The sequence below is a fragment of the Numenius arquata genome, chromosome 16 (genome assembly GCF_964106895.1).
Source record: "Numenius arquata chromosome 16, bNumArq3.hap1.1, whole genome shotgun sequence".
Lineage (NCBI taxonomy): Eukaryota > Metazoa > Chordata > Aves > Charadriiformes > Scolopacidae > Numenius > Numenius arquata.
Window position 1 is genome coordinate 8,556,525 of NC_133591.1, and position 16,683 is coordinate 8,573,207.

The 16,683-nt window shown below is 51.9% G+C and overlaps 1 protein-coding gene across 1 annotated transcript in view; it reads left to right on the forward strand.

Annotated features, from left to right (window-relative positions):
• Positions 1 to 448: 448 nt before the first annotated feature.
• Positions 449 to 16,683, forward strand: part of MMP17 (matrix metallopeptidase 17) — a 66,866-nt gene continuing 50,631 nt past the window's right edge. Inside the window, exon 1 of the mRNA XM_074159678.1 lies at positions 449 to 577. Coding sequence (XP_074015779.1) covers positions 449 to 577 — 129 coding nt within the window. The remainder of the gene's footprint in view (positions 578 to 16,683) is intronic.

A 16,683-nucleotide genomic window follows, 5' to 3' on the forward strand; every position in this document is an offset into this window, starting at 1 on the left:
CCTCCTCCTCCTCTCCTCCCCCGCTGTCGGCCGGGCGCAGAGGGGTGCATGGCAGGAGCGGCGGAGCTTCGGCAGCCCCGGGCAGCAGCAGCCGCCACCGCCGAGCCGCGCTTTGCTCCGCGCCAGCGCCCGAAGCAACTTTCTCACTCCGCGGGGTGCGGGAGCGGGGCGATGTGACCGCGCACCCGCCCCGGCGCGGCGGAGCATCCCCGGCGGAGCAGCGCGGAGCGGAGCATCCTCGGCGGAGAAGCGTGGAGCGGAGCATCCCCCGGGGCGCGGACGCGGAGCGGCGCGGAGGCGGAGCGGAGCCCCCCCGCCTCTCTCCCCGGCGGCGCCCGCAGCCCGGGGCGGGAGCGCGGATGCAGCGCGGAGCCCGGCGGCCCGGCGGAGCCCAGCGCGGGGCCGGGCCCTGCCGGGGCGGGCGGCGGGAGGCGCGGGGCGCGGGGGGATGCTGAGCCCCGCCGCCCGGCACCGCGCCCGCCGCCGGGAGATGCTCCTCGTGGTCGCCCTGTGGCTGGCGTGGCAAGAAGCGCCCGCGGCGCCCACCCCCGCGGCGGAAGACATCACCCGAGGAGTTGTAAGTTATCCGCGACCCCCCCCTTGCTCCTCTCCGCTCCCGCCCCACCCGACCCCCGCCTCTCTGGGTTCCCCCCACCCACCTCCGGTCATCGCCGGTCCCCGCGGCGCTGGGCGAGCTCCGGCAGCTGGGAAAGCCCTCCCCGCCCCCCCCGCTGCTCGGTGCCCTCCAGCTTGCACCCGCTGCTTGGGGCCCCTGTACACCCGGTGCCCCCCCCCAGCATCCTCTACGTGGTGTCTCCCGTTGCACCTGGTGCCCCCATATGCCCGCTCGAGGGTCCATCTCTGCCCACCCCTGCACCCAGTGCCCTCCACCCTATCCCCGCTTCACGGAGCCCTTTTGAAACCTGTGCCCCCCCCCCCCCCCCGCCCTTCCCTTGCAGCCTGTGTATGGTGAGTCCCCTTGCAACCCATTGCATGCACCCAGTGCATGTGCCCCCCGCGCTCCCACTATGCTGTGTCCCCCTGCACCCCATTGCAGTGGCCCAACTTTCCCCCAGCCTGGCACCCGCGGGGTGATGGCCCCACCAGCCTTCACACATGGATCATGATTTCTCAGGCGTTGGGAAAGGGCTGGCCTCTCTCAAGGGCTCTCCGCCTGTGGTGGAGTCACACAAACTCCCACCAGCAAGCGGGGTAAAATGGCACACTTGGAGTCAGAGCGATCCCGGGGGATTGGGATGCACTCAGGGATGCTTTAGGGGCTGCTCTGTGCCAACAGTAGGTGGAGGGTTGACCTCATTGTGGTGGTCTGCACAGCATGGGCATCCTTGTGGTCCTGCTTCTCTGCCTGCAGGTGCCTGCTCAGTTTGTGGGGAGATGACAGGTTTTAGCAGGCAGTGAGGACTTAGATCATGTCCCTGCCGGGTCACGGTGCCAGCAGGTCCGTACAGTTCCACGCCACCTCCTCTGAGAGGGGGAGAGATGGAGGCTTTTCCCCTGAAGGAGGAAAAGTTTCTTGTAGCTGATGCCAGCCGTAGCTCAGAGAGGAGAAGCCCCATGACTACATCAAACCTGGGTGTTGGAAAGCCATCTGAGGCTGGGCATGGGTGAGCAGTCCTGTGGCTGGACCCGCCAGTTTGGAGAAATTCCCTGAAATTCAGCGAATTTCAAACCACCGCCGTTGCGCTGCTGTGAGGGAGGGAGGGTGGATTTGCAGCATGGCTGGGTTATCTAACGAGCGGGGCTCGCACGGAGCAGTGCGCCAGGATGCCGATGTCGCCGAGCCTCGGCCACCAAACGCGTGCTCCGGCTCGCAGGCTCCCGCTCCAACACCTGCCGGGAAGGACAAAGCATGTCATTCCCCATCGCTTCCTAGCAGAATAGAAAATGTGGGGAAAATAAGGCACATCTGCATTGTTATGGTGCATTTGCTTTCCTCTATAACCAAATGTTAAAGCTGGAATTAATATTTCATGCAAACAGCACATGAATTGATGTATTCTGCCCCAATCAATTTGACTCAAACTTCGTCTTTGACCTGCTTTTGCCCTTGCTACCGTACATGCTGCACTCAGCTTTTACAGGTTAAATGTTAATACTCAAGGGGGCTTATTAGTTATCGTTGACAGCTTTCAGGCATTAAGGTACCTTTTTTTGTGTCCTGGACTGGATTTGAGCGGTCGCTCAAAGCCGTGCTGAAGAGCTGTGTCAGTCTCGCAAAGCAAGAGGTGCTGGGGATGGTGATAACTGTGCAGAAGTGAACTGCGGGAGAAGGGGATGACAGCGCCCGATGTGAAGAGGCTATTTAGGCTGGGGAGGACAGAGTAGATGATGTCAGGTGGGTGTCTCGGTGATTTCTTGCTGGGGCAAATACATCTCTCTGGCTGGAGACAGTGCTGGTGGGGTTACAAAGGGGTTGACTGTAAAACAGGTTTGTGCTCATGCCCTCTGATGAGCCGCAGGGAGCAGAAAATGCCAGGTATTTTCAGAGGTGTTTGTCGGGAAAATACCACTGTGTGGGAAGTGAGAGCTTGAAGAAGAATTATTTGGCATCCACTTTATGAAGCAACTAAGAAATTAAAGATCTGTGGTGCATTTCAACCAAATATTTGAAAACTAGGAAGCATGAAACCATGGCAATAGAAAGCTCTGCTCACCTTTGGAAATTATATCCAGCAATTCTCTGCAGTAAATAGAGCACAATGTCAATAGAGCTTTTAGATCCCAAATAACCGCCCTTGCAGCTGAGAGGCTTTCGGTGCTGAGCAGGACTGCGCTGCCGAGCTGCGTCCTCCGCTCCGGTCCTGCCATAGGTTTGTTTTAAATGAAACAGTGATGCTGGGCCAAATTAAAGTTCAGCAAAATGAGAGAGGGCTATAACTCAAAGGCAGTTCTTGTTAGAGTGCTGCCCAAAGCAATATAATATTGAATGATTCTCCAGATTTCATTACTAGTGGAATATCCTGCCCAGTTTATAAATCTAGCTTGATTATTAATGTTTTTATTGTTCTCCATTAGCTGCTCTAACAAAGAGAGCATAAAATAGCAGATGGAATGGAGCTTGACTTGAGTGTTTGCCTTGAATTTTAGTATGTTGCTTTTGAGATTTACTCCTTTGCATTTTGCACTGCTGCCTTTACAGTAAACCCCCAACCCCTCCTCACCCCAGTGCCCAGCATTCGCTAATCGCATCTTTTTATGGCTGTTGGGCTTGAGTGTCTCAGGGGTGTGAGCAGCAAAAACTTATATATATGTTAGTAGTAACTGAGTAATCAGAGCTCTCACTTGACTGGGCTTTGAACCAGGTCCAAAGGGAGGTCTACCTTCAAGTTTTATTTTTCAGAAGAGCTGGCATGGCAGAGTCTGGACACTGAAGGTGTTGACCTGGAGACCTGCTGGTTTGTAAGAGAGCTGGCTGTTGAACAGGCAGGTCCTGCCCACTGGGCTGCAGGCATGGCAGCTGTGTGGTGGGACACTGGGCGCTGGGCAAAAGATGAATGTTAGGGTTTGAAGAACTCACAACAATTTATTGTCATTCAGACAATTATTCTGTCACCTGATGACCCCTCCCCACCTGGGAAGGGGAACCAGGAAAAAACAAGGAAACCAGAGGGTTGAAATATAAACAGATTTAATAGAATAATACTAGATAATTAACATTAATAATACTGAAGAGCCAACACTGATCACACTACCAATATAGAACGTACAAGAATTATACTCAGCCCATTCCATCAGCAGGAAACTGTGCAGTCCCAGCAGGGGACAACCAACGTGGGACGCTGCGAGCACTGCAGCTTTGGGAGGAAGGGAAGGGCTCAGCGCTCCAGCACCAGGGCAAGGAGCTATCGGGATCACAGCCACCATAGAAGAGAAAACTCCTCAGGAAATTTCTGAATTTATATTGAATGCGACCTTCATGGTATAAAATAACTCTGTTGGTAGCTTGAGTCAAGTGCCCGGGTCTCGTTCCTCCTCGTCCCTGCACCTGGCGAGCTCGAAAACACCGAGACCTTGAAGCCTGCATCCCATAGCTGGCTGTAAAGCAAATATTTTCACAAATTCAGACACCAGGTCTTCTAAATATGCAGTTTTCTCTACCATTAGAAGAAACCTTACTGAAAAGTAAAATTACTGAAAGAGAAATTAATCCTGTGTTGCTCAAACCAGGACACTGAGCAAGCTTGGTCCTGAGGGAGACGCTTTGCCTTGGTGCTGGGGTTGCAGGATGGGAGGTGGCGGTGGGGTGGTGGTGATATCACCAAGATCATCCCTTGTGGACATGGGCTCTGGTGTCAGTGGCCAAGGGATGCAGGAGTGCCAGGAAACTTTTAGTTTGGTTGCAAGAGTGTGGGTGCAGAAGAGACTAGTGTGAGCTGCTTTTTCTTGATTGGGTGGTCAGGGGTGACAGGGAAGGTCTGTGTGTGCCCCCCAGGCATTTCTCCAGCTGGGGCTCGCTGGGCATTCCTAGGAGCTTGCGTATAAGCGATGCCTCCCTCTCCCTCGGCCTCCTGCTCACAAAGCCCGTCTGTGTTGTTCCCAGAGAAGTTGCTCCCAGGGGATGGAGGCATTTGCATTCATGGAGACCACGGACCCACGTCCCCCTCCGCCGTCCCCCTCCGCTGCCGTCCCAAGCGGCTCTTTGTTCAGGGCAGGGCCCTCGCCTTTGTGGCAGCTTCTCATTTGAATGACAAGGATGCGCTTGTGGGGAGAGCCGGGGTGGCACAGAGCCCTGCGATGCTGTGGGGTGGGCTGCGGGGAACAGACAGAGGTTCCTCTGTGTCCCCACGTTGGGGAGTGGAGGGGTAGGATTCCTACAGATCTGTGCCCTGCGTCTCCCAGGTGCTGAATTTCAGAGAGAAGCCAACCCGCACCTGGGGAATGGGCTCCTTCTTGCTGTTCCTGGGGTGCTCTCCCTGCTGGTGGGACCGTGGGAGCATCCTCTGCTGGCCCTGCCACATACCCACGTGTGGCTGCACGTGCCAGTCCAGTCGCGGTCCTGCCTGCCCCAGGATCAGCCAGGGACTCTCCCAAATTGCTGCATTTAAGCACCTGGCGCCAAGCATGGTGTGCCTGAGACATAGGTTACCTCCTGGTTCAAGGCTTGGCATAATTAGCCCACATAAAGTAAAATCCTTGTATGGAAATTGGCTGTTCCCTCTAGCAAGAGAAACTACCAGACTCGTAACCTTCTGTTTCTGCTAATGGGGAAATTAAAAATTGATAATCCCAGTTGGAGCTTCATTCAGCCTTCTGAAAAGGCAAGTCTTTCAGGACAAAATGCTCAAATAGATTCCCTAAACAATAATGCATTCAGGCCGACAGCGCTGGAGAGAGGAGCTTTCTTGGCCTCTCTGCCATTAGAGCACTTCATTCCCTTCCTGGTCGGAGCAGTGGCTGTCCCAGGTCCATGAATTCTCTCCAAGAAAGTTAAGCCACCACGTTAAAAAAAAAAAAAAAAAAAAAAGGAAAAAAAAAAAAAGGTAAAAAGTGCTGCTGGTTACATTTTAAGGTACCTCTTGAAGCCAAAGTACAATGCAAACTAAATTGGCTTGACAAAAGGCTGGCAGGAAGCTTTCAAATAGACAGGCTCCTGTGAAAGCATTTAATCTGGTATTAAAGCCCTGGCTGGGTTGAACTATTTCCCTTTCAGATTTGAGCACCCCAGACCTCCAGATACAGTATGCAATTTCCTCCTGCCTTCTGCTGCTATTGTGGGCCCAGCCGTGTGAATTACCCAGGGTAGTTAAACTAAATTTCCCGCTTTAATGAGACTCTGCCTTCAGGAAGGGTTCAGAGCGGGTGAGTGAAACCCTGTTGTCACTGGGGACTTCCCCATGGTTGGTGCCAGGGATGGAGTGGATGAGCTCCCACCTTGCCCTCGTTCTTCATCCTTGGGTGCCATAGTGAAGCTTTGCAGGGGTAGGAGAAGCTCCTGGCTGGTAGGACACCCCCAGGTAGTCCCCACCATCTCTGGTGGCAGCGTGTGGTGGAGCTGTACCTCTGCACCCTCCCATTGCGTATAAAAACTCCTGGGGCTCTCGCATGGGAGGTCGCTGCCTGCCTGTGCCGACCTGACTCAGCCTGCGATGGTTCATTATTCTCCCTCATTAAATTAAGCTTACAAAGAGGCAATGCGAAACACAGCGCGTTCCCATCCCCTGTCTGGCATCAGACGGGGTTCTCCAGGGTTGGTGTGTGGGTGTGACTTACTGGTGGGACTGTGCACATCAGCCCCACCGAGGACACAAGGGTGACACGGGTGATGTCGTCACAAAACCAGGGGGTTTTAGATGTCTCCGACACCCTGCTTTACCCCTGCAGGTTCATTAGTGGCAGCGGCAGCTCACTCTGACTCATCGCCGGGGCCATGCACTAATTTCTCATTATTTACTCATTGGCAAAAGTGCTGTAGGAACGGGCTGTGCGGCTCCGGGAAAGGTCACGCTACTGCTGAGGGAACCTTTATTTCTGGATGCTGTGGGAGCAGGCGCGTACCCAGCGTGGGTGTCGGGTCCTAGCTGGCCTCACGGAGGTGACAATGTGGGAGGGAAAAGCCCTCACATCCCGGGTCCGAAGCGCCAGCTGATGGTAAACCTGGGCCACCGCACAGTCACTCTGTAAAGTATCTTGTTCAGAGTAGAACTACACTTGGAAAGCCAAGGATTTGCTTTCAAAATAACCCAAGATCTGACAGAAACAGTTCTCAAAATGCTTTCTTTAATCAAAACCACTTTAAATGGGTAGATTTGGGAGTTTGCGGAAGCTCTTGCTGCTGTGCATGTGCAGCTGCGTGTGTCTTCTTTGTCCCAGATTTTTATGAGGATTGTCTCTGATTTCTGGGTCAGAGAATTAAGAGATTTGATGTTATATTAAAAAAACCCACACCAAACCCCATATGCAAAGTTAAATCCAGCGCAAAACAAAGCAGATGTGTGGGGGCGAGGGGAAGAAGCTGCTGAAGGACAGGAGAGTTTTAGATAAGCGTAATGAGAAACTGCCTTTGACAACAGGTTTGTTCAGAGGAAAGTCCTGCCATGACTGATGTGGAGTAAATGCCGATGTTCATAGAGGAGTCTGGTCTTCAGATGGAACTCTGGCAGCTTGATTAGCCTTGATGATTTAATAGAAAAGAACCCGATTAAATCTGAGGAGTTTCCTGCATCAGAATAAACCGTGTGCACAGAAAGTCATTCTTCCAAGAAATCTGGAGATGATCTACAGCTCCTGGTGAGAATGGTCCAAATACAGTGATTTGGAAAGTGACAATATATTCAGGATTTCTTTTATATTATTTTTTCAAGAGGGAGTTTCTGCCTATTGACTGTCAGTGGTCAGGCGGAGTTCTTCACACTGGCTGACATATTATTTCATCCTGACAATATTGATCTTTTGAGTGAATAAAAGCAATTTTACCTGTGTCACAGGGTCCTTGCTTGAAGGTGATGGACATGTTTGGATTATATCATCTTGTCATTTAACAAACCCCAACTGGCACCTCCTGTGGTTCAGCTCCTGGCTGCTGAAGATTACCTGACAGTCTAGGTGCTGCTGTTACGTCCTGGGTTTGCTCTGCAATTGCAGTGTGTCCTACATGGCCTGCTACACATGTCCTTCTTTAAGGACAAAAGGGTCCCTCATCCAAAATACAAGTGAGAGATAAGAGATCTGGACTGCTTCATCCACAGGTCTGTCTTCATTTGCAGAAGTTGCCTGTCCTGCACCATGGTGGAGGCATTTAATCCCATACAGCTTCCCCAGGGCTTCCATCCCAAACCACCCGGCTCCGGATTTTTCTAGATGGGAGATTGCCAAGAGATCAAAAGGAAGCGTCACAGACTATAGCCAGACTTTGGAGATCTCACTGTCCAAGGCTTTTTGAGGTTGAGGAAGCAGATCTAAGAGCAGTGTTGGGACCAAGTGAGCAGCTGACCCCTGGAGGGGACCTGAATGGGATAAAAAGATAGAAAAGACCAGTGTGCAAGGATTCCCATGGGATCCCTTTTGAGAGGAAAGCCTGGAAACACTCTTCTGAGGAATTGCACACTTGATTGGCAGCTGTAAACGTTCCAAAATACTGTGAGTTATAAGCTATACTGCTGCTTCTCAGGCTTTGACTGGCTATGTATCAGTCAACCCTTCGTGAAGATTTGTTTTTCCCAGTGAGATGTTATCACATGCAGAAACACTACTGCTGACATTGCGGCTGAAGTACATCTCAGGAGATGGATTTCCCTCGAAGTCGAAGTTGTGACTCCTGGTGTGCTGAGCTGCTGGGCGGCTCTGCTGGGTTCTTCCACAGCCACCCTGGAAAATCATATTACCAAAAATTTGGAGGTCAGCTTGGCTGAAGGGTGTAACACAAGAAAATGCTCCTCTTGTCCTCCTGTAACTTCTGTGACATTTGGTTATAGGATCCCAAGGAAAGCACAAGGACCAAAAAGATACCATGACTGCTAGCGACAATCCCACCACGGCTCCAGATCTAATTACCTGTAAGGTCCGGAGTTGATGAATTCAGCCTTTGGGAAAGGGTGTCAGGTCTCATTTATCACTGAGCTAGAGAGAAACAGAGCAGTCTCTCCTGTTTTTCTTGAGCCCACTATGTGGGATCTCCTCTGGAGATGTTACATCCACTCAATGTTAGCTATGTCCTAGCTGGTGCTTGGCTGAGGCTGCGCCTTTGACAAGGCACATGTTGGGCAGCATAGGGAGCTCCCACCAGCCTGTAGGCTTGTTCCCACCTTGTTACTTGTGTTTACTTTGTTGTTGCTGTTCCTTCTTCATGCTCATAGTGTCCCTCCAGCACGTTTGGCAGCAGAAGGGCAGTCAGGGATGCTGCTCAAGAAGCATCTTTGCTCCTTTGATAAATTCTCTGCATTAAATTGGCTTTTATTTTTCTTGTGTGTTCTCCATTTTGTTGCTGCTCGGCCAATTCCCTGTTGCTCTGTACCAAGCCATGCTGTCTCTACCTTTGCATCCTTCATGTCAGAGACACGTTTTTTGTTCAAAAGTGAGAGGAAATTGGGTTCACAAAGGGAAATCCCTTATAGACACGCTTGTGGAATGGCAATGTGTCTTGTATAAAGGCGCAGCTAAAGGGTGGTTTGGGACTTTTGCCACATTTTGTTTATGCTGCAGAGATGTATCCTTCAGGTCTGATCAATGAGACTCCGAAATGAGGAACAATCTTGCATGGCCTCAGTCGGCACTAAAGTGTACAGCAATCCCGGGCTGGATGCATGTCATATTTCATGACAGAATGACAGCACCGTCAGACAATCTGTTGCTGTTTTGGCATTTCTAATACACCTTGTGCTTTGCTCCGCACTCACTCAGTGTCCAGCAAGATCAAGATAATCCAGAGGAAATCAGCTGTCTCGCACCAAGATCCCCATACGGCACTGAATGGGGCAGCAGGGATTGGCGTTGTCTTCTACAAGCTCACTTGAGTTGAAAAACTCACTCAAGAAGATACTAAAATTCTCTGCCTAAAACCCAGAGCACCAAGTGCCTGATCTGCCAGGTTCTGAGGCATGAGGTGTAGTTGTTGGCCGAGCAGCCCTATTGCTTGCTGAAATGTAACCTTAGCCCCGCGCACCAGGTCTCTAATAGTCATGGGCTTCCCTTCATGAAGGATATGCAGTCCCGCCTGGAGCTGGGTGGCTTTTGTGGGTTCCCTTCCTTTGACCATCGCTGTGGCTCCCTGGGGTACAGCTGAAGGGGCTCCACATGAGAGACAGTTGCTGGATCAGCGCTTGTATTATGTATTTTTAGCAGCATTATGTATTTTGGCTCTTAAGAGCTGCTTCGTTCCCCGTCAAACTGCGGCAGTGCAAAGGGTCGTGTAGTGGAGGAAGCAGCACTTGATGTGTTTGCTCAGAGTGGTCATATGAATGCGAATGCTGCTGCGTGGGTGCCGGTGGCAGTTTGCGTGTGGTCAGGCTGCACCTCGGCAGAGTCCTGGCAGCGCTGAGTCCTGTCGCTGCTTGTGACACTGCTGGGAGCCAGAGGCGTTGGACATCTATGGGACCTAGGTCTGCCCTGGCCGCGGCTGTGGGATGCAGCTCTCCCAGGTGATGCCCTGGAGTGACTTCTGCCTTCTGGAAACTTGTGGGTCTTCTGGCTGACCCCTGGGTTGGGGTAGGTGTGTGCCCTGGGGGGGTCTGCTCTGCAGAGCCCACCTGCTGAGCGGGGCCAGCTCTTTTCATCCATGCTTCTGGTAGCTGGGAGTTTACTTTCCCTGGTCCATTTCTTTCCAGCTAGGTCTTTCCCTGGATCAGGGTTTGCCAGGAGCCCAGCAGTGCCCTGCGGACAAAACCGTTCTGCAGAGGCGCAGCTCTGGAGGGTCCCTGCTCCCTGCTTGGGCTGTGCCCAGGGGTGGGGAGGTTGGAGGAGACGGGTGATGGTGGGTACCCCTCCACGTCCACAGGGGAAAGCCCACTCTCCTCCCTGCAGCTCCTTGGTGTTAGCAGAGATAGTCCAGAAAATCACCTTCTTAAGCAAAAAAGCTTTCTTTCTGGGATAGCAAATGTCTTGGTGAGCCAGGTCTCCAGAACTGAGATGTCCCCACTCCCAGCCTGTGCAGGGAGCTCTTCTGGGAGATGAACACCAACTGCTTCCCTTCTGTCCCTGAGTGGGTGGTGGGAAGGGGTCCGGTGCTGCTCGGGGACACCCAGACATCCCCGTTGGTGTCGTGCCGGTGCCCTCTTGTGGAAACTGGGAAAATATCTGAGAAAATATGTTGGTGCTGGGCTGGGTGTGAGGTTGGAAACCCACCTGTGGAAGCAGGGTGGGGTGCTGGGCTCTCCCCCCAGGTCCGCATGGTGCCCAGCCCTCCAGGCTGCTGTCCGAGTGCCTTTTTTATTGCTGTTATTAATAGAGGGTGAGGGGAACAGTGTTAACTTAGCCTGGGAGGCATGGGCTCCCAGAGTTAAATCCCGCCCCTTTGTGCTGACCTTTGGTCACTAAATCCCTGCGTGGCTACAGTAGCCTGTGTTTTAAGTGGATAAAGTTTGCAAAGTGTCTTCTGTGCCTCCTTGCTCTTATTCTGCAGTAATTTCCTTTCACCTCGCAGCAAATACCTTTATCAACAGCTGCACAAACTTTGGCTTTCTTCTTGAAATCATAGGGTCACATAATAGTTTGGGTTGGAAGGGACCTTAAAAGGCCATCTAGTAAACACGTCCCCTGCCGTGAGTGGGGACACCTTCAACTAGATCAGGTTGGTCACAGCCTCGTCCAACGTGACTCTGAATCTTTCTTGGGATGGGACATCTTCTGCCTCTCTGAGCAACCTTGGCAAGAGTTTCACCAACCTCATGGTAAAAAATATCTTCCTTATATCTAGTCTAAGTCTTCCCTCTTTTAGTTTAAAGCCATTACCCCTTGTTCTATCGCAACAGGTCCTACTAAAAAAGTTTGTCCCCATCTTTCCTCTAGTCCTTCTTTAAGAACTGGAAGGCCGCAATAAGGTCTGCCTGGAGCCTTCTCTTCTCCAGGCTGAACATCCATGGCGCTGAGCCCCTCGGGTACGTCCAATAGCCACAGCGCAGGCACAGACCCACTGTTGCCTGTCTGCAGTGGCTCTGCCACTCTCCTCGGGAAGGTGTGACACCAGTTTGGCCACCTCCTGAAAATATCAGTGGGTGAATGTGCCCACAGGACCACAGTGCCAGTGTGCTGGCTCTCGCCTTCGCGTGCCAGTGTGCTGGCTCTCGCCTTCGCATGCCAGCACCACCCCTCCATCGCACCTGGGCAGCTCCAGCTGCAAAGAGCAATGGTTAATAGCTGCTGTGGAGCAAACCTGCCAGTGCCAAGCCTCTTCTGACCCCACCAACCGCCTCGCTTCCAGGCCCTTTGTAGTAGCTGGCAGAAATCATGCTATGCTGTGTAGGAAATGCCAGCCTAGCACCATTGGGGCTGTTTTCCATCCTCTGTTATGGTTTCTCAGCCCTGCAGGACCCTGGTGAGCCATGTGCCCGTCTCCCACCTCTGCTGCGGGAACAGCTCAGGCAGTGGATCTAGACCTGCTGCTCAGGAAGCTCCAGTCCCACAGCTTCCCTGAGTTAAAGTTCTCATTATCTTCTCCATGTTTCCCTCTTATCTCATTTATTAAATAGCCTCTTTCTGAAAAAACAACCTCTGTCTTAAATTTCTAAAGAATGTTAACTATTAAAACCAACTTGTCCTCTCCTGCATTTCCCAGGCGCTTGGCAGCTCCTCTTTGTTCCATGCTTTCCTGGAAAGCAGTGTCTACAAAAGCCCAGCTGTGCTGGCAAAGGTCATTGGTGCCCGCCCAAGGCAGGGGCTGTGTGTCTTCGGAGGTGAAAGGGAGCCGGAGTTGCAGGAGCTTTGTGTCAAATTAATCCAGCATGAGTCCTTGGGCTGACTTGCTGTCCCTCCTGCATCGTGCCTGTCTCTGCGATCACAAATACTCATTTTTGCTGTCTATTTAGAGGAATTGGCTCTCTAGGCAAGGACATCTTCTTTTTTTGTAGCTCTGGGATCATCTCTCAGCTTCTAGGATATCTAGACTCATACCATGTCTGAACCCTGACAGCCCTGAATTCATTTCCTTTTGGTGAGGGACAATACTGTATTTCAGATGTCGCGTACAGGGAATTCAGTCTTGGGAGCCAGACTTGTTCAGAGCCAGGTTTGAACAGGGACAAAGAGCTGAGCCCTTCCTCACGTGCTCAGAGAGGTTCAGCTCTTATTCAGAGCCAAGAGATACAACTGCAGAAATTTAATTAACATTGCAAAACCCTTTAAAGCAGGGTTTCTGGCAAAATTACTGGTTCCACGGATAGGAAGCCTGAGTAGCCTCCACAGGGATCTGTCACTAAATAACAAATGCTTGGACAGTTGCAAGGAAAACAGGGGAAATCGATATGGCACGTTCTTCTCTGCTGGGGTAGCCTTGAACCCTAAAGAGAAAACTAATTGGCAGCCAGCTCCCAGCACATCACTTTGGGATGCTCCAAAGAGCTGGAAGTTGCTGAGTGGCAGCTGGGAGCAGGGCGATGCGACAGCTTCTACCATGTGGGGAAGGGCACAGGGTCTGGTTGTTGTCCGTGGGTGATGAACCAGGGCTGGTGTGGAGCCCTGAGCAGGGGCTGGTGCAGAGGAGGTCACCTCTGTTTGCAAATTGGCCATATATTATTTATAGCAAAAAAATAAAGTGACCACCTGCAGCCATGACAGAGCCTGGAGAAATCATAATAATAAAGGCAGTGGCAGGTGGAGTAAACTACACACCCAATTGGTTCCTCCACAAGGATAAGAGGGGCAGAAGGAATTGCTTTGTGGAGATAATCCCAATACCTCCATTTTTCAAGCGCTTACAGATCTCCATCCGCATCAACCTGGAGGAGGAGCTGGTTCCTGGGGGGGCCACATGCTATGGGAATAACATTGCTTTCTGCTGTGATTGTATCATCAAAGTCCAGACGGGACGTGCTCAAGCCATCCAAAAAGGAGGTGACAAGAACCAGCCCTTCTCTGGGGACTGTGCAGAAATAGGGGTGTTAAACTGCTGGTTCCCAGCGGGCCTCAACTTCAAGGGGCATGAGGGCCTCTTAGCTGGGAAACAAGGGCAATTCTGGTCCTCATTAAGAACCATAAAGGAAATTAGTTGTTTCCATGGCATCAAAACAGCTGAAGGAAGCTGGTGGACTCCAGTCTCCCCGGGCCTGACTTGCTGGCACGCGGTGGGGCGGGAGGTAACCTCAGCAAGAGCAGCGACCGAAGCAGCTGCAAACAAATCCTTTAAGGACTCTCCTGACATAAATAAACATGGAAAATAAATGATGTCCCCGGCACTCTGCCCTCGACTGATGGGAAACAAGCTGCATTAACATCGTAGTTCAATAACCTGGAAGAGCTTCAAAAGAGACCTGCTCGCCAGCCCCAGGCGAAGGGGGAGCGCTGCCTGCGAGCGTGCAAAACAAGATTAGGAAATGTGTCAGAGCACAAAACGATGGGGTGAGAAAGTACTCGAAAATTGAGTTACAAACGATGATGGTTTTCCTACAAGGAAGAGCAGAAAGGAGAGGAGGTGTCTGTAGCTGGTGGTGGATGTGGAAGGTGAGGGCAATGGTGCCAAGTTTGTACCTTGAACTTTGGAGCTGTGACCTGGAAAAGTCAGCTAGGTTTTCTGTCTGTCACACAAGTGCTAATTGTTCTTTCTGCAGGGGAATATGCTGAGAGTTAAGATGACGGCACAGAAAGGCTCTTAGGGGACTTAGTGATGTAAATCCCATCCCCAAAGGTAGGGTTCCCAGGCAGAGAGGGCTGCTGGGGGTGGCTGCTCCTGCCGTCGTGGGCGGCTGCTCTGGCTCTTTGTGGCACAGAAAACCTTGAACTTCACCCTCCAGCCCACCCTGCTCCTTCCTGCTTCCCACCACTTCAGCCCATCTCCTGCTTCATCCTTTAATTAGACAGGACGGGGCGTTACCCCAGTATTCAGTGCTCTCTGAGAGCTGCTCTCTTACAGCTGCCTCTGGATGGATCGGAGGGGTTACCACTTCTTTTATTCAGACTGTTGCATTCCTCTGGCTTCTCTAGAAAATTCCCTTTGTTCATTAAAGGACCTGTCTGTTAGGACCCAGATGGCTGCTTTTCTCTCAGCTTTAGAAATCGCCTGCTTAATTTCCCTGGTGCCCTGCCAGCCCCGCACCGGGGAGGGGGAAGGAAACTGTGTGGCAGGGGCACCATGGCTGAGAGGCTCTTGCAGGGCTTCCTTGGCACCGTCCTTGCCCACGGGGACAACTCTGGGCAGGATGGGGAGGACCACAACCTGCCATGGTCTGGTGGAGTGGTGGCTGGAGCACCCTTCCCACCTGCTCAGGGTCTCCTAGTGATGCTATTTCTTCCCCCTGCCCTACCAAAACAGCACCCAGGGGTGCTCGGTCAAGGTGCTCACATCTCTGACAACCTTTTCCTATATCCAGCCTTGTGCTAGTGCTGTTGCCTTGTGTTTTGAATTTGACTCTTAACATTAACTCTTGATTTCAGTGCACTGTGCTTGTGATGCCCGTGACCCATGCCTGTGACAGGCATCAGGTGCCCAAGGTATTCCTGGGCATCACTGCCCTTGTGTACCAGTGAAGGGCTGGGCACCCCAAAACCCCCTACACCATTGGAGTCCAGGACAAGAAAACCAGACATGACTGAAAGCCATGCAAGAATTTTAGGTGGGGAGGGGGAGTGTTGTGACCCTGGCTGGGTTTGAGGGGACAGGGGGAGGCATTGCAGGAACCTGCCCTGCTCTGCTGTGGATTCAAGAGCAAGAAAGCCAGGCTGAGAATTACTTTCATGCTCAAGGGAAGGTGTGTTACGATCAGGCAATGCCTAAATATTTTTTATATAGTGACTTTTAACATGCAGCTTCATTCCAGAGAAAAATGTTGTTTGGGAGGAGGGCCGCCGTGTGAAAGCAACACTCCATCAAGGCAGCTGACAGCAGTGCCCTGCCTCACAGCCAGCGCCATGTGGCTTTGCTCACTCGTGCATTTTGCAGCCCTTTCTCTTCTCCTTCTAAAGCAGCTTTCACAGGAGAGGCTCCTCCAGGAAGGCAAACCTGCAAAAGTTGGTTTGGTGACTCAACTGACATGCCTGTGTTGATGTCTTAACTGCAGAAGGAGGCTCAGGACCCCTGAGAAGAAAACCCGTCTTCATCACAATTCTTTATTCCCTTGCTGCAGGTAGCATCACAGACAAGTGGCCTCTTTGCTGAGGGGGTGGTGGCGGCTTTTATGGAGTCAACCTCATGCTCATTTTCACTGCCTCATTTCACAGAGCCCCAGCACCGTGTTTTCAGGTGCATGTTGCTGTTTTATGTAGGAAGAGGAGTTTGGGCCTGAGATGGGCGAGGGATGTGTGTACTGCAAATGCATCCAGGGATCCAATATGTTGCCGAGGTGCTGTACACCGACCGTCTCCCACCAGAGGAGGAGGTTCAGCAAGCGGCTGATGCTGCTGAACCCCTCTGGTCCCCTCTGCTGCAGCTGCCCTTCTTGGGGGTACCACCTCCCCTTCATGTTTCAGATGTAGTGCACAAAGTGCATCTTATCCCGAACATGTCTTAATGCAGTCATGATAAGTTTAAAGCTCACCTTTGCCGGGCATCCCAATGCACGAATTTGCTTATTGATTTTCTGGCTTAGCATCCCTTGATCACACCCGGGTTTGGATTAACCTCCTTCATCTCTTGCTTTACCCTTTCTGGCTGCTCCAGGTGTTCATGCCGCTTTCCCTAAGAGAGTAGAGAACTTACCCTAAAGGACCCTTGACACAAACATTTCATTGCCAGATGATGGGTGCACCTAATTTAATTCCTTTCCCCTCATTCCAAGGCAGCTGCAGAGCCAAAGCCTCTCATGGGAGCGCTTGGTTGCAGCGTGGGCCAGGCTCCGCACATGGCTGGGCCATCTCCTCACTGCCAGAGCTGCTAATTCGGGAGCTCGGGGGGCTGCCAGTCTCATGGCAGCACTGGAAAATAATTGCTGCTGTGGTTAAGTTATGTATTAAATTATGTTAAGTGCTTGAGTATATGCTCTTTTTGAAGTATTTGTATAAATCCATCTGCATGCCCTGGTGTTAGCTCTCGTCTATCCCCATCCCACCTCTTTGCTCACGAAGGGAGAAGCATGGCTTTCACCT